Source organism: Taudactylus pleione, unplaced genomic scaffold, assembly GCF_031769625.1.
Source record: "Taudactylus pleione unplaced genomic scaffold, aTauple2 ptg000179l, whole genome shotgun sequence".
Taxonomy (NCBI): domain Eukaryota; kingdom Metazoa; phylum Chordata; class Amphibia; order Anura; family Myobatrachidae; genus Taudactylus; species Taudactylus pleione.
The window spans coordinates 11493008-11517812 of NW_028284581.1; the positions used below are offsets into that span (position 1 = coordinate 11493008).

General features: G+C 45.9%; 1 protein-coding gene across 3 annotated transcripts in view; it reads right to left on the minus strand.

The window, feature by feature from the left end:
- Positions 1–24805, minus strand: part of DCDC2 (doublecortin domain containing 2) — a 253246-nt gene that overhangs the window by 127486 nt on the left and 100955 nt on the right. For all 3 annotated transcript variants that reach the window (XM_088475855.1, XM_088475856.1, XM_088475854.1), the window contains one exon: positions 12111–12282. In XM_088475855.1, the coding sequence (XP_088331981.1) occupies positions 12111–12282 (172 nt within the window). The remainder of the gene's footprint in view (positions 1–12110; positions 12283–24805) is intronic.

The following is a 24805-nucleotide window of genomic DNA, read 5'->3' on the forward strand; positions in this document are numbered from 1 at the left end:
TAACAGAGATGTGGCTTTGCAGTGTTCATAGCAAACTTAATATTTGGAGGTAGAAATGACACATAAGTAATGCAAATAGACAGCTGCAATTTGACTTACTGTAATATAGCCGCAATACTAGTGAATTAAGAAGGATCATCTGGAGAGACCAATACACAAAAAGCCAATCAGAAGAGGCTAACTAGTACGGCTGATGGCCATCACTGTAAGGCGGCCCATACACGGTAAGATTTTTTACACAATGTGCACGATTTAGATCAATCGCAACGATCAATCGTGCATATCGTGTGTGGTTTGGCATGCTGTATGACGGCAATGCGCGTCCCCGCCGTTGTACATCGGCATCGGAGATCTTATGGAAACACCATAAGATCCGCGATCCGTCATGCTGTTAAATAGGTAAACGAAGCACCTTGTAAAGATGCATCGTTTACCATTCGCGGCAGCATGAGATGCATCGGGCTGAATTATTTGAAAACGTACCGAGGTGTCGTACATTTTCAAATTGCCCCGTGTATGGCCCGCATAACTTTGCACCAGCATTGGCAAGAGATATGCTATCTAAGAGGTGTTTATGGGTATGTATCCACTTGTAATTAATACGTATGTTGCATTTGCATGGAACTGTCCTATTATGCTCATTTTGCCTGCCCCTGCCTGACCCCACACAAAGAATTTGCTCAATCTGGGGTCTAGTTACTAAGCAGTGTTAGGAGACACAGTGAAAAGTGCCAGCCAATCCGCTCCTAACTGCCATCTCACAGGCTTTTGAAAAATGACAGTTGGGAGCTAATTGGCTGGTACCTTATCACTTTTCACTGTCTCCTAACACTGCTTAGTAACTAGACCCCTTTATCCCAAATATACCACAGCAGACTTAAACACATTTGGATTTGCAAGTGTAGGCCAAATTCCAAGGTATATCCCATTTCTTCAGCTTTTTTATTTGTACACTCTTTATTTTTGATCAGACACAAGTTATAAGTACAAACAGCGTTAAATCAATAGAGACTTAGGGGTCTATTTATCAAGCAGTGAAAAGTGTGGAGAAGTGAACCAGTGGAGAAGTTGCCCATAGCAACCAATCAGCTCCTACCTATTATTTTATAGACTGTACTGGATAAATGCTACTTGAAAGCTGATTGGTTGCTATGAGCAACTTCTTCACTGGTTCACTACTCCACACTTTTCACTGCTTAATAAATAGACCCCTAAATACACAGGCCTGCTTTTGCATATGAGAACAAACACAAATTTATAAACAAACAAATAAACAATAAAGAAAATTGGTGGGAAGAAAAAAAGGGGGTGTAAGAGGAAGGAGGTCATGGACAGAACACAAGTTAAAAAAAAGGAGGGATAGGTTAGGGGCTACAGGGGAATCTAATTACACAGAGGGCATGCGTTCCAGTCCCTCCTGAAAAAGCAAGGATGTGCAAACAAAGTATTTCAAAGAGAAGGAGTGGGTGATAAACGTCAGGGGGAGGGAGTTGGCAAAATGTCTGACCTTGAAACACTCAAATAGTTTCAATCCCAGCAGTGGATACTTTTGTTGAAGAGGGTCCATATCATACTTGCCTACCCTCCCGATTTGGTCGGGAGCCTCCTGATAATCGGGTGCCGCTCCCGACCTCCCGGGAAGGCAGGCAAGTCTCCCGGCAGCTGCTGACCCCTCCTGCCCCCCACCGCTATTACAAGAAAATCACAAGCAGCGGGGGGCCTGTGATGCGATTCACGCCGAATCGCGTCATTTTGGCTCCGCCCCCTGCTTCACACTGCCCCGTTTGCTGGCCACGCCCCCCCAGTCAAGCCGATCTGGCTGCTCCCTCCCGGAAGTCGGCAAGTATGGTCCATATATGGCAGTTAAGAGATGTAATTTAGGTGAGCACACGTCCTATACTTTTTAAAGCAAATCAAAGAGTAGGTAGCACAGTGAGGCTAATAGGATTGCAAGGTTTGGGAATTCCCCAAGTGAGCTGTGGGATGTGATGCAATAGCTTTAGTTTCAATATCTCCCCAAGGGGTCTATTTACTAAGCAGTGTTAGGAGACATTTTTCAAACACAGCCTGTGAGATGACAGTTGGGAGCTGATTGGCTGGCACCTTATCACTTTCTTATCACTTTTCACTCTCTCCTAACACTGCTTAGTAAATATCTCCGCAAGCGTTCATACCTAGAGGAGCAAAGGCTGCTGCAATTTGTTCTAAATGTGTAGCCCAGTAGTAAAGTATGGAGTAAAGAAACTCGCTATCTCCAGCTGGGATAAGCTTTTTAAGGATTATTTTTGGGGGTTTTACATTAAAAATTTAGAGAATTTGGTATATTTATCCTCTGATGGAAAATATAATCTTATTTACAGTATTACATAACTAACTTACTGTAAGTGAAGACAGGCCTTGAGGAAGCTATTACAATGCTGCATCTTTCCTCCTATTGTTGCAGAGCTCCATGGCCCAACCATCACTAAGTTGCATGTGTGTAAAATAAATAAATGCATTCAATCAGTATTTAGCAATGATTATTGTTTTTCGTTTATTCCGATGGACATGCGTTCCATAATGCACTTACTACCATTATGTAATTAGTATGTCGACATTCAGAATGTTAACACCAGAACGTCATCATGGTTATTATGTCACCAGTCACAATGTCAACAGTGCATGTCAATGTAACCCTAGGCCAGAACTTATGTCATTCTGTAACAAATCCAGTGCACATATTCAGAAGAATAGATGTTTGAGACTTGGGGGAAAAAAGATGTAGTATTTAACATCAGCAGAATAAAATTGCAGTACTGTAGAAACACGTCAAACAGTAGCAGCAGTAGAGCTTAATGCTATAAAAAAAGCTTTTCTACGATAAAATGAAATGTTACCCTATATGAGCTTTCACCACTGGATATAAGACACTGAAAAATGATAAGAGGAACATCATACACTACATATACAGATGTGACCTCATATGCCTATCTTTGCCATATGAAGTGCGATGCCTGGTACGACACTCGGTGCGATTTAGACGCTCCGCCACAGTCAGCGATTCCCATGCTTGAGTACTTTTTCATGAATTTTGCAACTTAATTCACTAATGGAGCACTAAGTTGCTAATCGTGTATTCATAGGCGTGCGCTGACGTCAGCACAGGGGGTGTCCCTTTGGCACTTCCCCCTCTGCCGGGTTATGGACTACCCTGTCTCCTCTCTTTCCGGGACATACACCTCACCTGGCCGTCCAGGTGAGTAGTCTATGTCCCGTTAGGAGGTGTGAACGGGGTTGTCCATAACCCAGCAGAGAAGGAAGTGCCGAAGGGATACCCCCTGTGCCGACGTCAGCGCACGCCTATGAGTGTACTAAATACTGTACTTAGGGGCCCATTTATTATTAAATATTTGCGGCTTATTCCCCAAAAACACCCGTTTTCAGGGGGTAACCGCAAATATTTAGTATCACCCCCATGTATGCAGGAGGGACCGCAGCAGATATCTCCAATACCTCCTGGGATCCCTCCATTCCCGTCAGCAGCCACAGCCCCCATAGGTTTCTATGGAGAATGCAATGCTGCCAGATTTACCAACTTCCGGAATGCAAAGTATTGGCACCCTCAGCTAACGCCATCTTCAAATGGCCAGTTCTTCGCATAATTATCTGGGTTCCCCCAGAACCCTCCCCGGCAATGGCAGTCACACATGTGCAGTCATCAGGACTCCTGTCCCTGCGTGTGCTGGATAATACATTCCAGCGCTATGATCGCATCTTGCATTCGGATCATAGGCGGTTATATCATGTTCAGATCGCATTGCAAATGCAATCATTAAGAAATGGGCCCCTAAGTGTTAGTATCTTTTGCCTTTTTACCCACATTATGCACTTTTTAGAATTTTTTATTGCAAAGGTGTTGGTATAAACTAAGTAGCAGATTAACACACAGATTTTAAGAAAAAGATGCACGGTGCGGCTAAGTCACAAAGTCCATGGCGTGCCACATGGGCAGAGCCGGCCCTAGGCATAGGCATTCTAAGCAAATGCCTAGGGCGACTGGAATGCCCTAGGGGCATTCCAGGGCTCTGCCGCTTCCCCTTCTCTCTGCAATGCTGGCCCCCCTCCGCAATGCTGCCCCCCCCCCTCAGTGCTGGATTAAGGGAGGAGCGCTTGTGGTAAGTACCCCCGGGCTCCCCCGCCACAGATCGGATCTCTTACTGATCCGATCTGCAGCGCGGCGCACGCGCACCACGCTGACAGCTATGACAGCCGTCACGGCCGCCAGCGCCGCAGAGAAGTGCTGGGCAGCTGAGCGACGACTCAGCTGTCGAATAGCATGTGAAGCTGCTCAGTGACTGGCTGGTGCACAGGCTGCAGGGAAGGAGGAGGCGGGAGGGAGGAAGGACACAGCCACAGCCCAGCCTCAACATGGAGGAACCTGCAGAGTCTGGCAGGTAGGAAAAGTAAAACAGTCAGTACAGTTATTTTTTAATTAATTCAATTTGAATCAGAAGGCACTGGGTCCTATGTGTATATATTAGGGGTGTGCACCGGCCACTTTTCGTGTTTTGGTTTTGGATCTGGATCTTTCTTCGTGTTTTGGATCTGGATTGGTTTTGCCAAAACCACCCTTCCGTTTTTTGGGTTCTGGGTTTTGTGTTTTGGATCTGGATTTTTTCTTAAAAAATAAAAAAAAACGCTAAAATCACATAAAATGGGCCTTTTTTTGTTCCTACGCTATTAATAACCCCAATAACATTAATTTCCACTCATTTCCACTCTATTCTGAACACCTCACACCTCACAATATTGTTTTTAGGCCAAAAGGTTGCACCGAGGTAGCTGGATGACTATGCTAAGCGACACAAGTGGGCGGCACAAACACGTGGACCATCTAGGAGTGGCACTGCAGTGGCAGACAGGAAGCCAATCAGCGTTATGGTGCCCATTTGCATGTAGCACGAACCCGGGAGATCCGTGCTACATGCATCTGTGTGATTGGCACAGAGCAATGACAGGTCCGTGAGACCCGTCTGTGCTGCTGTGGTAAAAAAAAAAAAAAAAACCTGTGTAAAAAAAGAAAAAAATGGCGTGCACCCCCCCAAAAAAGAGCAACCAGCCCCGGGCATTAGTAACCCAGTGCTGGGTGTGCTTAAATACAGGGGACAAAAGACGTAGGGGTCCCCTGTACTTAAGCACAACCAGCACCGGGCTAGTCAGAACCAGCGCTGGTTGCCAAAATACGGGGGACAAACGACGTAGGGGTCCCCCGTATTCTGCGCAACCAGCTCTGGGCTCTGATCCGGTCCTGGTTCTGGAAATACAGGGGAAAAAAAATAGTACGGTTCCCCTGTATGTTCCAGAACCAGCACTGGACTTTTTCTAGCGGGGGGCTGATGCCACAGCCAGGGGAAACCCCGCTGCTAAGCGTTCATTGGCTGAGAGAGGTCATCTCCCGTCTCTCAGCCAATGAACTGCTCCCTCCATTGTAGTCAATGGTGGGAGCCGCAGGGTAAACTTTAATAACCTTGCGGCTCCCACCATTGACTACAATGGAGGGAGCCGTTCATTGGCTGAGAGACGGGAGATGACCTCTCTCAGCCAATGAACGCTTAGCAGCGGGGTTTCCATGGTGATACCCCGCCGCTAAGCTCTCATTCGGAAAGTACCGTTCTATAGAACGGTACTAAGTTCGTGGATCGCGTTTTCGTTTTTTTTTTTTGCCTAGTCCGGGGATGCCTACTTTGGAACGAAGAGGACAGAACCTCGCATAGGAGATGGTGAGTATGTTTTTTTTCACAGGTCCCCTATGGATACTTTACCGGACAAGTGGACCGATGCTACAGGTTACATAGGTGAGTATGTGTACATGTGTGTGTGTGTGTGTATGTATGTTTAATAAACTTATACTGTCACGGTGTGTGTGTCCTGTGTTTTTTTTAAACATTTTTTTACAGGTGAACTACAGGTACTAGTGGGCCCTTAATGCCCTGCATGCTGGTACTTGTGGTTCTCCAAGTACCAGCATGCGGGGCAGGCTTGCTGGGACTTGCAGTTCTACTTGTAAAGACAATGTTTGATATTCTTTATTTACACCACACCACACAATCAACCCGCCACCCACCGCCACCAGGGGTGGCGGGGATAGCCCCGGGCTATCAGCCTGGGCCTGGGGTGCCCTGGAGAGGGTGACCCCTTTATTGGGGGGGTCCCCAGCTCTCCAGGGATCCCCGGCCTGGGCTGACTAGCGGTCAGGGCTGATGCTGCGGCTGCGGGGCCCGGTGAAAGGGCTCCCCTGGCTGTGGCATCAGCCCCCCGCTAGAAAAAGTCCAGTGCTGGTTCTGGAACATACAGGGGAACCCTACTAATTTTTATCCCCTGTATTTCCAGAACCAGGACCGGATCAGAGCCCAGAGCTGGTTGCGCAGAATACGGGGGAACCCTACGTCGTTTGTCCCCCGTATTTTGGCAACCAGCGCTGGTTCTGACTAGCCCGGTGCTGGTTGTGCTTAAGTACAGGGGACCCCTATGTCGTTTGTCCCCTGTATTTAAGCACACCCAGCAATGGGTCACTAATGCCCGGGGCTGGTTGCTCTTTTTTGGGGGGGGGGCACGCCATTTTTTTCTTTTTTTACACAGGTTTTTTTTTTTTTTTTACCACAGCAGCACAGACGGGTCTCACGGACCCTTCAGTGCTCTGTGACAATGACACAGATGCAAGTAGCATGGATCTCCTGGTCCGTGCATGCATCTGTGTCATTGAAATACACAGCAGCACAGACGGGTCTCACTGATCCATCTGTGCTCTGTGTCACTGTCAGTCACACAGATGCATGTAGCACGGATCTCACGAGTCCGTGCTACATGCAAATGAGCACCATAATGCTGATTGGCTGAGAGCCGTGACAGACGGCTCTGTCAGCCAATCAGCACTTTGCCCATTAAAGGCAAAGGCATTTTTTTTAAAATGGCCGCTCGAGGCAAAACCTCGAGATCCGACAGCAGATCTCGAGGTTTTGCCTCGGGAGAGGGATCCGGGGCAGACAGGGAGATCCGAGCTTGGGCTCAGATCGCCCCGGATCCTCGAAGTTCGGGTGGGTTAGGTTCTCAGGGAACCGAACCCGCTCATCCCTAGTATATATATATATATATATATATATATATGTGTGTGTGTGTGTATTATATATATATATATATATATATATATGTATGTGTCTATATATAAATATATATATTTTATATGTATGTATATGTGTAATATATATATATATATATGTGTGTGTGTATGTGTGTATATATGTGTCTAATAATATTATATTACATTAATAATATTAATAATATTATATTATAATATTATTAATAATAATATGTACACACACATATATATATGTATAGCTGCAGTAAATGGCATCACAGTGTCTCCAGTGGAAGAAGTTACTATTTGTTACCAACGCTTTCAGGCACCTGCCTGTTATCAAGGATAATAAACAGTAACTTATATCACTGGAGACGCTAAGTGCCGCCATTCACTGCAACTTGTTGTTGGTGCTACATGCTCCTCGGAGGGCGTGTGAACAAATAGAATAGTTATTGACATGAGTGCCAGGGACTTGGACATTTTGATATATATATATATATATATATATATTTATTTCTTTATTTAAGAATTCTCTATGTCGTGGCTTGCTACTTACTTCTAACCCTCGCCAGTCACTCTGCATTGGTGTCTTCTGGTTATTTTTTTATTTTGTCTTTACTCTTCAATAATGCCCAGCACTTCCTTGATTCAAATTATGCAGCATGCCCAGGTGCCTTTACTATAAAATGAAAGTAAGGTGTAAAATTGGATGGCACTCATTGGAACCCCCAGTTAAAAGAGGACACACTCTAAAACACTGATGCAAGTAGCTGAGTCAGCGTTCTTATTGCTGGGGGTTCCTCAGTGCCATCTGATTTTGCACACACACACACACACACACATATATATATATATATATATATATATATACATATATATATACATTGAGATCGGTATGTTATGGTACTATAAGAACCCAAACCTCCACCCCCCACAACCCTAAACCTCCCTTGGTGGTGCCTAACCCTAACTTTCCCCAGTGGTGCCTAACCCTAATCCCCCCTTCCCACACCCTAAACCTATCCCTCCTGGGGGGGTGCCTACCCCTATCCTCCCCCCCAGTGGTGCCTAACCCTAACCCTCCCTTCCCGTAGCCTAACCATAATCCTCCCTGGGGGTTGCCTATCCCCAATCTCCCCCCGGGGGTGTCTAAACCTAACCGCCCCGGGGAAACTAACATACTTACCCAGGTCTGGATGTTCGGGAGTCCTGCGTTCTGGATGCCAACACCAGCATACTGATCTCCTTCGGAATATCGGTGTCGGCATTATGCTGGGCGGCGGGATTCTGGCGTCGGTATATCGACGGCCGACATCCCTTCTGCCGCCAATATAACTACATCTGCGTATAAACACTTAGATTGCTGGTGGGATTATCTGCTAGGGGGCACCAGTCAATATTTTGCCTTGGGCACCAAATTGGCTAGGCCGGCTCTGCACATGGGGCTATTTGGAGTGATTTGAGCATAGGTGAGTGTGGCCATATCTGTTCACACAAATCTAGGTCTAAATTTATAATCAGACATAATACAAAAGTATATTTAGCCAACTTCTGACAACTCTTATTAATATTCATGGGCGTTCGAAATGGGGGGGCAAGGGAGGGCTCTCACTCCCCAAACATTTCAAATGAGCGGCGGCCGTGGACTGTCAGGGGCTGTGCTTTATAGTAATAGGCTGCACAGTGCACAGCCCCTACACCACATGGAGGCAGAGGTGTAATGTGCCGGTCTTTAAGTTAAAACACTGCACATTACACTTCCTCCTCCGTGAGGTGCACGGGCTGTGCAGCCCGTGACCGCCGCTTAGGTAAGGGTAGTGGATAGATCACCTTCCATAGCCTTAGGCAAGAGAGAGGGGAGGGGAAGAGAGGGGAAAGGGAGGGCAGAGGCAGAACTATTTCATGTTGCTCCCCCCCCCCAAACATAAAATCGTTCTGGCTCCCCTGTTAATATTATTAAATACTTTCGCTTCTCAGAAATAATGTAATGGAAACCAAACATATAGAATTTGTGAAAAAAAAAAATAACATACTCACATACTGTCAGGAACAATTACAAAGTGAAAAGAGAAGAGACATTGAGGGGTGCAGATTTAGGACCTCAATCAGGCCCGCTCGCAAGCGCCTGAGTGCTCGCAAACGGGTCGATGTTTGGCTGTGTGCAATTGCAGTGGCCGCACTGCGCGTGCGCAAGCCCCGGAGCGAGAGAGAAATTCTCTCGCTCCGGAGTTCACTACAAAAGGGGCGGCTGTCGATGTTGATCGACAGCTCGCCCCGTTTTGTAGGCGTGGTAGGGGGGTGGTTTCACAAACGGAGCCGTTCCCAAGCGAACGCTTGCCGTTTGTGGGCGGCCCCACTGACATCACCAGTGATGTCAGTGGGAGAGCTTCCGGCTCTATTAGAGCCGAAAGCTCTCTGGGGCTTGCGGCAGACGAGACCCTACCTCAAGGGTCTCATCGCAAGCCCCGATAGTCGCGATGGTCTCGATCATCGCGACCATCAACCTGATCACTCGATAAGGCTGTGGGTGGTAACCCACAGCCTAGCGAGCGGCCAGGAGGCCGTATCATTTTTGACATGCGGCCGCCCTCATTCAGAGCGAGCGCTCGCATTTTACGAGCGGCTCTGAATGAGGTCCTTAGTGTTATGAATACTCCCATGTGCACTGCAACAGACACTACAAAAATGACTTCTAGTAGATGGAATAAAATGTTTAGGCTGACAATATATATCAGGGATATGTAAGGTTACAACACAAGAGCTTAAGTAGATAAAATATACTAACAAAGAAGAAATGTGAGTTCTAAAAAATGGCTTTGAATTTATTCAGGTGTCCAGAGAGACAGCTGCGAACAAACAAACTCAATTTCTTACAATTGTAGACGTAAGCGCTAGAACTTAAAATGATTAACAAATACTATTTTACCCTTGTGACCAACACAAAACACTTTATTCTTTATAATTATTCATTCTGATATTAAAGGAGATAGCATTTTTTTTTTTGTCATAGGATATTGGCCCTCATTCAGAGCCACTCGCTAGCGGCAGTACGCTCGTTCCGAGCGATGTTCGCACATCTGCGCATGGGTACGGATCGTTATACGCATGCGCGAACCAGTCAGTGCGGCCGAAATTCATGTGCTCGCAATATAGCGAATGCCTGCTATTTTGAGTGACAGAATGAGGCGTATGTGGGTGGTAACAGGGGAAGGTGCTTGAAAATGGGGAGTGGAGATCCGAACGCAGGCGTGCTTAAAGGTCAAAACGGGCGTTTTATGGGTGTGCATAATTAATACAGCAGCGTCATTGACCACGTCACTGGGTTATTTTATAGCCAGAACTGCTCGCAAGATTGTGGTAGCAAAAACCAACCACAAGAATAGCGAGCAGTTCATACGCTGGTCAATGTACTCGATTAATCTAATAAATAGCGGACAAGACGTATGGTGCGTGCGGCCAGGGGGCGTTTTTAACAAATAAACGAGCGTATGTTTTGCTCGCTCATTCAGACTTAGAGGTGTGAACAGACTGCAATTTGCGAACTGATCATTTGAATAGCCACCCCTTGTTTTTGAACGAACGACCGCAAATAGCGAACGGCTCTGAATCAGGCCCATTGTTCTTTAAAGAATAAGATTATTTTTTTTAAAAGTATATAAAATAGCATCATACCGCAAAATAATTAAATAATCAAATGGTAAAAGTATAGAAATAAAGCTAGGCCATTAGACAAGCAGTCTTTTTATTTTGTTTTTTGTTTTATATTTATTATAGCTGAAATGGCTCCAGGCAGCAGTCACTTTCTTTTATTTGTGTCAAACTCACATTGTACACAGACTAATTGCCCAACACAGTAAAGAGTTTCGGTAACAAGTCAGTGTGCTAATGAGCAGGGTTTATTTTTTATTGTTATTTTCTGCCTACTGCAATTAAAGTTTTAAAGCAGGTTTGTCTCCATGTGATTTAATCACGCCCTTTAGAGATACTCGTCGTGTCTAAGGTAGAGCTTCAGGGACCGATGATACACCATAAAATGTAGTGCCTTTAATTAGTCAGAAAGAAATAAAATATCTAAACAAACAAACAACAACAACAAAAAAACCATTCAGTTGATGCAAAATTTGAAAAGTTTTTTTTTGTTGGAAGGGGAGCGTATTGCTCTGTGGCACTTCGTTACAAGCCGGGCACTTTCGGAGATGCGTCACTGCTAAATCCCAAGTGCACTACTGAGAATGTGCAGTGTCTCTGCAAGACTTCTGTCTGTTCTCCATAGTAAGAGGGGGATACATTATTTGTATCTAGGTTAGTGATCCTTTAAGGAAATTGATTGATGCTGTCAAACTGCACAAAAATGTTTTAATTTGAAATATGTATAACAATAAAGAGTTGTAATCCTATTTAATATTCAATTCCCTACCATTTTCCAAATGATTGAGCAGTCCTGAATGGTGATGACCTACCCCTAGTCCTAAATGAATGACAACTTGGTTGGAAGAAATGGGACTTGTTGCTATGCAGTAATTACATGATAATCTACAACAACCAATTGAATAATTGCTTTACTTTCTAAACTGCACTATAAAATAGTTCTTAAAAATGAATTAGTTGCAGTGGGTTACAGGAACTGCCTATTGTGCATTAGTTTACATATCATGGGGTCATCTACAGTATAAAAAACAACCATTTTAGTTTTATATTTAATATTACTCTGTGTCAAACTGGACTTTTCACAATTTTTAATTATATTTACATTCTTGAAAGCTGCATTGTATCTAAAAATGTAGTTTATAGTAGATGGAATACAAAAGGCATTAGAGTACTTGGCAAGCCTACAGACCAGTGGGCAGCCCAGTTTTAGTAGATGCCACATAAGAAAACATACCAGTAAAAAACACCATTACGAATCTTTATCATGAATATTAATACACAGTTTAAACATTTAAGGGTCAATCCAGTATGGAAATGATGTAATTCAACGGAGTTAATTACTCACCAGTCTCATGGTAGATGATGTTGTTGTTCATTTTTCTTGTCTGTATCACTCGGAGAGGTTTAGTAATTATTTGAGACTCTGTCGTTTTCTTTCCCTTCGGTGGTTGAGGAGATATGAGATTATCTACAGCATCAGTGGAACCTCCAGTAGATTTAGTGTGTCGTTCATGTCTCTGTTAGCAAAACCACAGCATTACTATAGAATGTTTATATACTGGTATTGTCAGACACATACATACGCCTGTTTATACAAAAAATATCAGGCTCAATGAGTAAAGCAGCAAGTGATAATCACTGAACATCAACAACCTAAACTGTTGCATCATTTAATATGTAATGTATCATGTAATTTACAGAGCAAAACTGATGTAACCAAAACAGACACATTTTTATAATGACCATATTTGGAAAATACATGCCATATACATGCTAGAGAAGTCCATTACAGAATGCAAAGAGATTGAATAAACCAAACATTCAAAAAAAATTGTCGTATAGATCCCGACCGCTAATCTAGAAGTAATAGTACAATCTCAGCAGGAGGCAGGGGATCCAATCGCCGCCTAAAATACCTGGAGCGCTGTCACTAGATAATGAATGCAAGCTGCTAGGAGAACTCTTACTGGTGCCTGGAGTTAATTGGAAAAAAGTAACTATATGGCATCAGATTTTAATGGAGGCTACAAGCTATTGACATGGGCATGCTGGATAAGAATGTACATGGGGCTATACTGTATGCTGCTAAGAAGCAATGGAGCACCATACAACATAGTATAGTTCCTTCAATCATCTTTTTGTTACCTATTAAGTGCTTATTAATACAAATAAATGATCACATTTTAGTATTACCATATTATTACTATTATTATTACTACTATGTGTTTTGCCAGCTACAATATGACTTTTGTCCACTTTTGGTTGATTTATATGCTGCTATGCTCTGAATAAACACTAGAAGATTTTAAGATGATATGGTGAGTGCATCCCTCGTTTGTTCTACATTGCAGATATATATATATATATATATATATATATATATACACAAGCATTCCCTTTATACACTTACTTTCAGTTACTGCCCTGTATATGTGCTGGTTATAAAATGCTCAGCTAATGTCTTGTTTACAGTACACTGCAAACTGGTATTTAAGTGCCTTTATTCCCCAATGTGTAACCTACAGTTCCTAGGGAGCTGAAATGCCTAAAGGGAATGTGTACTTGCAGCTGTGGTGTAAGTTTCCCTAGTAGCAGAAAACATCACATCTCTAGTCTTAACTACAACGACCTTCCTAATTACCTCCCATTATTTGGTGGATAAAACAAGTCCCTGGGATATTGCAGTTCCTCTGGTAACCATATAAATAAATACATTCCAGAAGATTATCTAGACTGAGAAACTAAAATCAGACCTTGCAATCAAATAAGGTCAATGGAACGTGTACTGGCACAATTACAATTTCAGTCACTGTAACTTGTGTACACACGGTGGTCCTTCATGGTTTATCTAAGATGAAAAGAATTATAACACTATTATTAAGGCTATGTGATTTCATTATACTAATACATAATGGTCATTGTATGTGCCGTTCATTTTGCAGTTTAGCAATCAGGGTTATCAGATTACTTAGACTACTCTATGATATCTATGACATAATAGGGACATTTTAAATACAATGGCCCTCATTCAGAGCCGTACGCTCTGAGCAGAGCGCACGCTCTGAATGAGGGCCGGGCTCCATTTTCATGGAGCGTCCTCCTGGACGCTCGTATAGCTGTGGGTCACCACCCACAGGCTATACGAGCGTGCATTGTGATGGTCGCGATGGTCGAGACCATCGCGACCATCGAATTTGCGAGCCGGAGCCTGCGGTTGAGGTTTTCAACCGCAAGCTCCGGAGTGATTTTGGCTCTATCAGAGCCAAAATCACTCCCACTGACATCACTAGTGATGTCAGTGGGCCGGCTTCTGACGGGAGGCGTTCCCGTGGGAACGCCCCCGTCAGGGAGGCACGCCCCCGGCACGCCCACCAAAGGGGGCGTGCTGTCAATCAACATTGACAGCACGCCCCCTTTGATCGGACACAACGAGCGAAGGACTTTCCTTCGCTCGTCGCGTCTGGCGCATGCGCACGACGGAGCTCCCTCCGTCGTGCGCATGCTCAGTCCATAACATCGACCCACTTGCGAGCGGACAGCCGCTCGCGAGTGGGTCTGAATCAGGCCCAATGTTTGTAATGATCAATGTAATTGCTTTTAATTGACTTAACCCAGAGTAACACAATAATTATGTGCTTTGTTTATTATGAAACATAGGTAAAGACAATATTTTCAAATAATATTATTGCAAAGTATATAATGTATAGAGGGCCTGATTCAGAGCTGGACGCTATTTGCGCTCGCTCGTTCAGAAAAAGGGGCCAGCTATTTAAATTGAGCGCTCGCTCTTTGTGGTCTGTTGACGCCTCTATGTCTGAGCGAGCGAACGAAACATGCACTCGCTAGTTTGTAAAGACGCCCCCTGGCCGTTCGCATCATACGTCATCTCCGCTATTTATTAGATTAATCGAGTACATCGAAAGGCGTCTGAACTGCTCGCAGTGCTTGTGGTTGGGTTTTCCTACCGCAATCATGCAAACAGTTCAGGCTAAGAGACAACCAAGTGACGTGGCCGATGACGCTACTTTGTTAAGTATGCACACCCTTAAAACGCCCATTTTGACCGTTTGGCACGCCTGCGTTCGGATCACCACTCCCCGTTTTCAAGCACCTTCCCCTGTTACCACCCACAAACGCCTCATCCTGTCACTCAAATTAGCAGGCACTCGCTATTTTGAGAACACACGATTTCCGACTGCACTGACTGGTTGGCGCATGCGCATTATGACCCATACGCATGCGCAGATGTGCGAACATCGCTCGGAACGAACGAGCGGCCGCTTACGAGCGGTTCTGAATCAGGCCCAGATTTCCTACAGTAAACTTTTTTTTAAAGTGTACTAAAATGCAAATTCACATGCGTAGCAACATGTACCATCATTAGAAACATAAAAGCTAATGGTTCCTTGTTGTCAGAGTCTGTATTTGTTGTGGACCCTGGGTGGAAGCAGGAGCAGATACAGGTTTAAACTGAAAGGTGGGTTGTTTAATGTGACTGTTAGAAGACATGAATAATGATGAACTAAAGTCCAGTAATAAGCAAGCTGATATATGTGGCTGAAGGGAGCTTTAGTAAATGGGAGTAACGAATGTCCAGATCAGTGACAGAGATGAATCCAGATAAACTGTGAGAGTGAAGTGGGATTTCTGGTTTGCTGAATAGTGGCTGAAGGGGATATCCAGTTATGAGGTGATGCAGGCTGAAATGGAAATCCGGAAATGCTGTGATGGGTTGACTGAGGAAACAAGTTCAGGCAGGAGTGAGTCTGGTGGAAGGTGCAGGGCTGATCTCAGCAGTAAGCAAGGCAGAGTGGTGCGGGCTATGCAGGGAGCCAGAGGCCGACAAGGAGCTGGAGCTAGCACCGGAACACAAGTCTAGGTCTCAGGAGCGTAGAGAAGTCTCTCTCACAGCTACGCTGTGAACGCGTTGCACTGACAACTACAGGGAGCTCCAAACACCCTTAAGTACCCAGTAGCAGAACGTGATAGGCCAGAGAGAACAGGTGACCTACAGACAATTAGCCTGCTATGTCACATGGCCAAAGACAACATGGCGGTGCCCAGACACCTGTGACACAGAGATGACGCTAGACTTACCCATGCCAGGACCTCTGCGTACAGCCAATGCCAGTCTCCACATGCTAGCTCCCCCAACAGAAGGACCGCGCCACAGTGCCCTCACCGGTAAGGACCGCAAACCTCTACGCCGCGAAACCCTGGTCATGACAGTACCCCCCTCCTTATGGGTGGCCTCAGGATACCTTCCAGGCTTTTCAGGATGAGCCAAGTGGAATTTGCTGATGAGTTTGGGAGCGTGGATGTCCTCAGCTCTGGTCCAACAACGCTCTTCCAGACCATACCGTCTCCAATCAAGCAGGTATTGCAGATGACCATGACGGATACAAGAACCCAGAATCTGAGACACCTCAAATTCCACCCCTTTTTCAGTTTGGATCCTGTGGGGAACAGGGAGAATGCTGAGAAATTTATTCAGAACCAATGGCCTGAGGAGAGATATATGAAATGAATTAGGAATTTTCAAATAATACGGGAGCTGAAGATGATAGGAGACTGGATTGATTATTTCTGTAATGGAGTATGGTCCAATAAACCAGGGGGCGAACTTCATGGATGGTACCCTGAGGCGAAGGTTGCGGGTAGAAAGCCATACTTGATCCCCGGCCCGCATCTGAGGAACTTTTCTTCATTTCCTATCAGCCTGGTCCTTGTACCGCACAGAAGTTTTCATGAGAGCATCTCGCACCTGAGCCCAAACTGAAGCAAAGTTCTGTATAGTGGCATCCACAGCTGGTACATCAAAGGCGGGTAAACTTCGGAACTCAGGGACCCTGGGATGAAGACCATACACAATGAAGAAAGGAGTTTGGTTCATAGAAGAATGGTATGATGCGTTGTGCGCAAATTCAGCACAGGGAAGGGACTCAGACCAGTTGTCCTGAGATGGTGACATAAAGATTCTCATGAAAGTCTCGAAGTCCTGGATCACCCTCTCAGTGGACCCATTACTTTGAGGGTGATAGGCTGTGGAAAAGTTAAGTTTCACTTGTAGGACAGAGCAGAGAGCTCTCCAGAATTTTGCCATGAATTGGACACCCCGGTCTGAGACAATTTCTGAAGGGAGTCCATGAAGGCGAAATATATGGTGGACAAACAAGTGAGCCAAATTGGGTACCGAGGGTAACTTCTCTAGCGGAATGTAATGTACCATCTTGGAGAAACGATCCACTACAACCCAGATGGTGGCATATCCATTAGAATTTGGCAGGTCTGTCACAAAATCCATGGACAGATGTGTCCACGGACGAGATGGTATGGGAAGGGGCACCAATTCACCAGCTGGAGACTGTCGAGGAGACTTATGCTGGGCACACTGGGTACAAGATGAGATAAACTCGGTTACCTCAGTTTTCATCGATGGCCACCAGTAGGTTCTCTCTAGGAACTCCAAAGTCTTACGAATGCCTGAATGACCAGCAAAACGAGATGAGTGGGCCCACGTCAGCAACGGTTTCCTCAACTCCGGGGCCACAAAGATCTTTCCAACAGGTGGTTGCAGTTGTATAGTGGCGAACACCTTTGACTCTAGCACGGGTGTATTCCGCAGAGTTTCTGGACCACTATCAGTAGACAGTGACTGTGACAAGGCATCAGCCTTCTGATTGAGAGCCCCAGAGCGATACGACAGGGTAAAATGAAAACGGGCAAAAAATATCGCCCACCGGGCAAAGCGAGGACTTACACATTGAATATTTTTCAGAAAAAGAAGATTCCTGTGGTCTGTAAAAACGGTAAAAGGGAACTTAGCGCCCTCTAGGAGGTACCGCCATTCCTCTAAGGCCAGTTTAACAGCTAATAGCTCCTGTTCGCCTATGGCATAATTTCTTTGAGTAGAAACCACACGGGTGAATCCGGTTATCCTCAAAACGCTGGGACAAGACAGCTCCCACTGCCTCAGACAAAGCATCCACCTCCAGAAAAAAGGGCCTATTGGTATCCAGTTGTCTCAAACCTGGAGCTGTTATAAAGGCTTGCTTGAGAAGTTGAAAAGTTGTCTCCGCCTCTGGGGGCCACAGAGCAGGGTTGGCACCTTTACGAGTTAGGGATGTGATTGGAGCCATCAAAAGAAGAGAATCCCTTGATAAAAACACGATAGTAATTTGAGAAACCAAGAAGTCTCTGGATGGCTTTCAAAGACGTGGGTCGGGACCAATCGAGTATTGCTTGGACTTTTTTGGGGTCCATTTCTAAACCCAATCCTGAAATTATATATCCAAGAAATGGAATACTTGGTACACCAAACAGACATTTTTCCAATTTACAATACAGTTGGTTCTTCCTCAGACGAGACAAGACTTCTTTTATATGATTATGGTGTTCCTCAGGAGAAGACGAAAAAATCAAAATGTCTTCTAAGTAGACAACAACTGAGACATATAAGAGATCCCTAAAAATCTCATTGACAAATCCTTGAATAACAGCAGGTGCATTACACAGCCCAAAAGGCATGACCAAGTATTCAAAGTGACCGTCCCTCGTGATGAATGCTGTTTTCCACTCTTCACCTGCTCGCATACGGATGAGGTTGTATGCACCTTGGAGATCTAATTTAGAAAATATAGTGGATCCCTTGACTCTGTCAAATAATTCGATGATCAATGGTAGAGGCTATCTGTTTTTTACTGTGATATCATTCAGGCCTCTATAATCTATACACGGCCTCAGGTCTCCATCTTTTTTAGAAACAAAGAAGAATCCCGCTCCAGCAGGTGATGAAGATGGTCGGATAAATCCCTTTTTTAAGTTCTCTCGGATGTATTCTGACATGGTGTCGGTTTCTGGTAGGGACAGCGGATAAGTCCGACCACGGGGAGGCGTCTTCCCAGGCAACAAGTCGATAGGACAATCCCATTCTCTATGAGTGGGTAATATGTTGGCTAGTTTTTCAGAGAAAACATCGGTAAACGATTGATATTCTTTGGGTATAGATGGGGCCTCTGACGTTTGAATTTTCCTCACAGGTCGAATCTTCAGAAGACAAGACCCCTGGCATTCCTCACTGCATGACAGAACCTGCATAGTGTTCCAATCTATTCTGGGATTGTGTTTACGCAGCCACGGGTATCCGAGTATAATCTCATGGGAAGCCTTGGGTATGACTAAGAAGCTGATAAGTTCAACATGGAGGGCTCCAATACGAACTCCAATAGATTGGGTTCTTTTAGACACAGTTCCATTAGAAATAGGTCTACCATCGATAGAGGTCAAGGAGATAGCAGGCTCCAAGGTGATGCAAGGAATTTGTAATTTATCTGCCAAATGAGCGGACATGAAATTTTCTGCTGCCCCCGAATCCAGGAGGGCAGATACGAATGCAGGACTAGACTTAATGTCTAGAGCTATGGACAAGACAGAGTTATTTTGCTTTGGGGACGGTAGTATTACTTCTAACTGAGTGTCCCCGGGACTAGTTAGGAATGGGCGTTTCCCAACTTGCAGTTACAGGAAGCCACCAGGTGACTCATGTCTCCACAGTATAGAAAAAGGTTCTATTGAATGCGTCTCTGTCGTTCTTCTTTAGGAAGATGGGTATGATAAACCTGCATGGGTTCTTCATCTGTAAGCGAGGGAGGAGAACGGGTAGGGGGAGGTTGAGGATGAGGCCTAAAACGAGCTGTTCTGTGCTTCTCAGCTTGGCGCTCTCTAAAGTGTATGTCAACCTTGTTGCTGAGGGAAATTAGATCATTAAGACTAGAGGGTAAATCATGAGTGGCTAGGTCATTCTTTATACGATCCGATAGTCCGTGCCAGAAGGCCGATGTTAAGGCTTCTTCGTTCCATCTGAGCTCTGATGCCAACGTCTGGAACTGAATGATGTACTGACTGACAGGATGGATACCTTGTTTCAGATTCATAATACTGAATAAAGCAGAAGTGGTTCTTCCAGGCTCATCAAAAATCCTCCTGAATGATGTTAAGATCGCTCCCAGAGTGGAGAAACACAATCTAAGGCTGAGCCGGACAGCAGCGACACAATATAGGCCACTTTGGTTTTAGGAGTAGGGAAATTGGAGGGTTGCAAAGTAAAATGTACATCACACTGGTTTAGAAATCCACGACACAAACTTGCCAGGTGTAGGTAAATACAACTGAGGAGAAGCTCCAGAGGCAGATACCAGGGAAGTGAAAGCAGCAGTAACTGCAGGCATACTTGGGGAAGCTAGTATAGCTTGTAAATTATCCTGATGGCGTGCCATTTCTTGCACATACTGTGCTAATTGCTGTTGCATGGTTCCCAATCCTTCCAGGCGAGAAGCCATGCCGTGAATTAAATCTGTTCTGGACTCCTGTCCAGTAGCCGAATCCATTTGGTCAGTGCAAACTGTCAGAGTCTGTATTTGTTGTGGACCCAGGGTGGAAGCAGGAGCAGACACAGGCAGGGGCTGGCTGGCAACTTTCAACCTGGGGGGCAAACACAAGCAAGTGGCCCCGGCTTTTAGCACTGTCTAGACCACCTTCTCTCTCACATGCCCAACTGTTCAATTGCATGGTCCACCTACCCTCAAAATGCTATATGACCCACATGACCCCAGGTACCCCCTTACATGCCCCCTCTACAGCCGGCTATTTCCCACCTGTTTGCCCGAGCATCTACCACTCTCCAGCGCCATGTTCGTAACATGCCCCCAAGTTCCAAAAATGTCTGACATGCTACACTTCGTGTACTGAATAACCGTTAGCATCTGCTCCCCAGCAGCGTTATCCCCACATGCCCCCTGTTGCCACAATTGCTCATAGTGTCTATCTGTTTCACCCCCAGCAGTATCTGCAGCACATGCCCCCTGTGGCCAAAATGCTCCCAGCTGTGCCCCCCAACAGCATGTTTCAGATATGTCCCATGCCCTAAATGCCCCATTAGCATTTTCCCTACATGCTTCCTTGTGACCCAAATTTTCTGACATGCCCCATCCACATTAGTCACTTTGTGACCCTAATGCCCCCATCTTCTGCCATCCCCCAGCTGCATGCTCCCCACATGCCTCCTGTGTGCCCCCCACCTCTCCCTGACATGTTCCATTTGCCTATCAGCTTCTTACCTTCATTGTGATGAACTTGCAAGCAGCCAGCTGCCCGCAAAAACTATGCTACTGCAAGACCTGGGGACACTGTAACATGGATCGGTCACATGGGCTGATCATATGATCAGAACTCATAACAACATCAGGGGATATATTTCCTGCTGGTGATCCATCCTTTACCAGCCCCATAGGATCCGGCACCCGACCTGCTGCATCATCGCATCCCTCACTGTCCTCCTGTGACCAGGGCCGGCAACAGAAATCCTGGGGTCAGGCACACTCATTTTTTGGGGGCCCCCTATCCCCTCCCAGTATGTATATGCAGGTCAGCTATTGGCTCATCCCCTGTGTTTCAATCTCTCAGTTTAATCATCCCCCAGCCCCTCTGTCTCTCATCTTAACCATTCCGCAGCCCCTGTCCATATAATCATTACCCTGCCCTTCAGTTTAATCATCACCCAGCCCAGTCTCATTTCCCAGTCCCTTTGTGTCTCAGGGCCTGATTCAGAGCCGGACGCTATTTGCGCTCACTCGTTCAGAAAAAGGGGCCGGATATTTAATTGAGCGCTCGATCTTTGCGGTCCGTTGACGCCTCTATGTCTGAGCGAGCGAACGAAACATGTGCTCGCTATTTTGTAAAGACGCCCCCTGGCCGTTCGCATCATACGTCATCTCCGCTATTTATTAGATTGATCGAGTACATAGAAAGGCATCTGAACTGCTCGCAGTGCTTGTGGTAGGATTTTCCTACCGCAATCATGCGAACAGTTCAGGCTAAGAAACAACCAAGTGACGTGGTCGATGACGCTGCTTTGTTAATTAGGCACACATTTAAAATGCCCGTTTTGACAGTTTGGCACGCCTGCGTTCGGATCACCACTCCCCGTTTTCAAGCACCTTCCCCTGTTACCACCCACAAACGCCTCATCCTGTCACTCAAATTAGCAGGCACTCGCTATTTTGCGAGCGCTCGATTTCCGACCGCAATGACTGGTTGGCGCATGCGCATTATGACTCATACGCATGCGCAGATGTGCGAACATCACTCGGAGCTTACAAGCGGCTCTGAATCAGGCCCTCAGTCCAATTCCCTAAGCTCCATCTCCCCACCCCATCATGTGCATACCTCCATCTCCCCCCCATCATGTGCATACCTCCATCTCCCCACTATCATGTGCATACCTCCATATCCCCCCATCATGTGCATATCTCCATATCCCCCCCATCATGTGCATACCTCCATCTCCCCACCCCATCATGTGCATACCTCCATCTCCCCACCCCATCATCTGCATACCTCCATCTCCCCACCCCATCATCTGCATACCTCCATCTCCCCACCCCATCATCTGCATACCTCCATCTCCCCCCCATCATCTGCATACCTCCATCTCCCCCCCATCATCTGCATACCTCCATCTCCCCCCATCATCTGCATACCTCCATCTCCCCACATCATCTGCATACCTCCATCTCCCCCCCATCAACTGCATACCTCCATCTCCCCCCCATCAACTGCATACCTCCACCTCCCCCCCTCCATTAACTGCATACCTCCACCGCCCGCAATTCTCTAGCCCAGCCCACACTTACCAGATGTGGCTGGCTGGCAACTTTCAGCCTGGGGGGCAAACACAAGCCAGTGGCCCCGACTTTTCTTTCAGCATATTGTGAAGCATTTAGAAGCTTGGCCCTGGAAGGGTAATGTCTGAACGCACCATCACGGAAAACCCCGCCCCCACCCTCCCACTGGCGTTACTGGATACACACATACGTGCAATATTAGTGACCAGAAATTATAATTATCGGGAATAGGAACCGATAATTAATATAACTGCTGCTTTGGGGCACCATGTTAATGCATATATAAATACAAACATTATATATACTCCTCACACAGCTCCACCCCTACAGCTCTCGCCCCTCATTCAGATCTTTCCTCTCATATAGCTCTCCCCTCCTCACACAGATCCCACCCTCTTATAGCTCTCCCTCACACACAGACCCACCACATCACATCTCTCTCCACTTACTCATATCCCCCCATACAGCTCTCTGCCCACTCACTCAGCTTCCCCGATAACACACACAGCCTCCACCTCTCAGACCCCCCACACACAGCTCTACTCACTCAGGACCCCCACAGCATTCCACCCCCCCCCCCCCCTCACATGGCGCTTCACCCACACATAGATCCCCGGGCCCCGGCCCCTAACACAGAACACACAGGGGGAGATCACCTGCTGATCCTGCATTACATTGAGAGATCAGTGCATTGGGTGTGGGTGAGGCAGGAGCAGCGAGTGCCACTCTGCCCACACCCAGGGGTGTATCTAGGGGTCAGAGCACCCCTGACAAAGAGGATGGCGCCCCCTCCCCCCCCATTATAGTCTAAATACAGTGCATTACAAAAATAAAGGTTTGTAGCCTCATGGGGACATGGTGTGGCCACAAATTAGTGCCAATTCAAATTATGCCACACAGTAGTTAACCTCATTCACATTACCACACTGTAGTCCCCTTAATCACGTTATGAGGCTACCACACAGTAGTATCCCTTATTCATGTTACACCACTTATTCACCATATGCCACACAGTTGTATCCCTTATAGAACTATTTACCTCCCAATGCATGGGTGCAGCTAGAACATGGTAGGGTAGTAGGTATTACACAGAGCAGAGTCTTTGCCTCACTTTTTGTTTTTTTATAGAATAGCATCCACCTATTTAGCTATGTAGTTATTATGCTAGGACTACAGATGCCACATAATGCTAAACTACACAGACATACAGCAGAATATACTGAAAGTGTGTCTGTGTGTGCAGAGAACGTGCTGTATTAGGGAGGGCATTAGCAGAGAAAAGAGCAAAAACAGACACACTCTCACTCACTGGCCACGTCCCCTACAGAAACAAATTGTCACACAGCAGCCAATTAGCACATCAGGTCTAGTGCATTACACACTTCACTTCTGCCAGGACTAGAGCCTAATTAAGGCTCCGAGGGGCCCCGGGGCACTTAAGACAAGGGGAAGGGGGCCCCTATGGACTAAAATAAAGTAACTGCAGTCCTTGGCAGTCAGCCCCTGGGTGGGAACAGACAGCCCCGCCAGCCCTCCACCAGGTGTCTGGAACCTGTATATTATATCTTAAGAATATATATATATATATATATATATATATATATATTCCTAAAGCACATACATTAACCTCCCAGGATACAAATTCAAGTAAGGGAAAGGGGGGGGGGTTGGACAAAGACAGATGGGGAAACAGAGGGGAGGTTTAGGACATAGCACAGGACCACAAACAGGGGCACAGATGCCCATAAACCCCAGGGAGGACAGAGACAGAGGGTGAGAATAATACACACTGGGAGAGGGGTTTACTAACACTACTAACACTTACCTACCTATTCAATGACAGCAGCACTGGGAGGAGGTGGAGTAGAAATCCAGGAAGTGCTAAACTAGGCAGCTGCTGCAAAGATCCTGACAGCATGCAGCCACATGAATCCCATGGGGCGTGGCTAGCTGACTCGCAGGCAGCTGGTGCCTGGAAGGAATGTTTACATTTTCATTACATTTTCATTGCAATTCTTCTGTCCTCTGGCCCGGAAAGTGAAGCACCCAGCTAGCCAGCAGAGGAGAGGTCAGGGGGAGTGGCATGCGCGAGTTATGCATACTTGCCTACTTTTGAAAAAGAATTTCAGGGAGATTGTGAAAGCAGCACCTATGAGCGCGTGTTACAGTGGGTGTGTACTGATAAATCTGAGAGGCGTGTCCTAAACCTGACTTACATCCAAATGTAAACCAGCCCAAAAGCAGTTAGTAAGATCTGTTTGTTGATGAAAACACACTAATACTTTTCAGAAATTCATAGGGATCATTGTGCCTTATAATAACCAATGCAAGGAAATTGCACTAATGATCTCATTGGAAT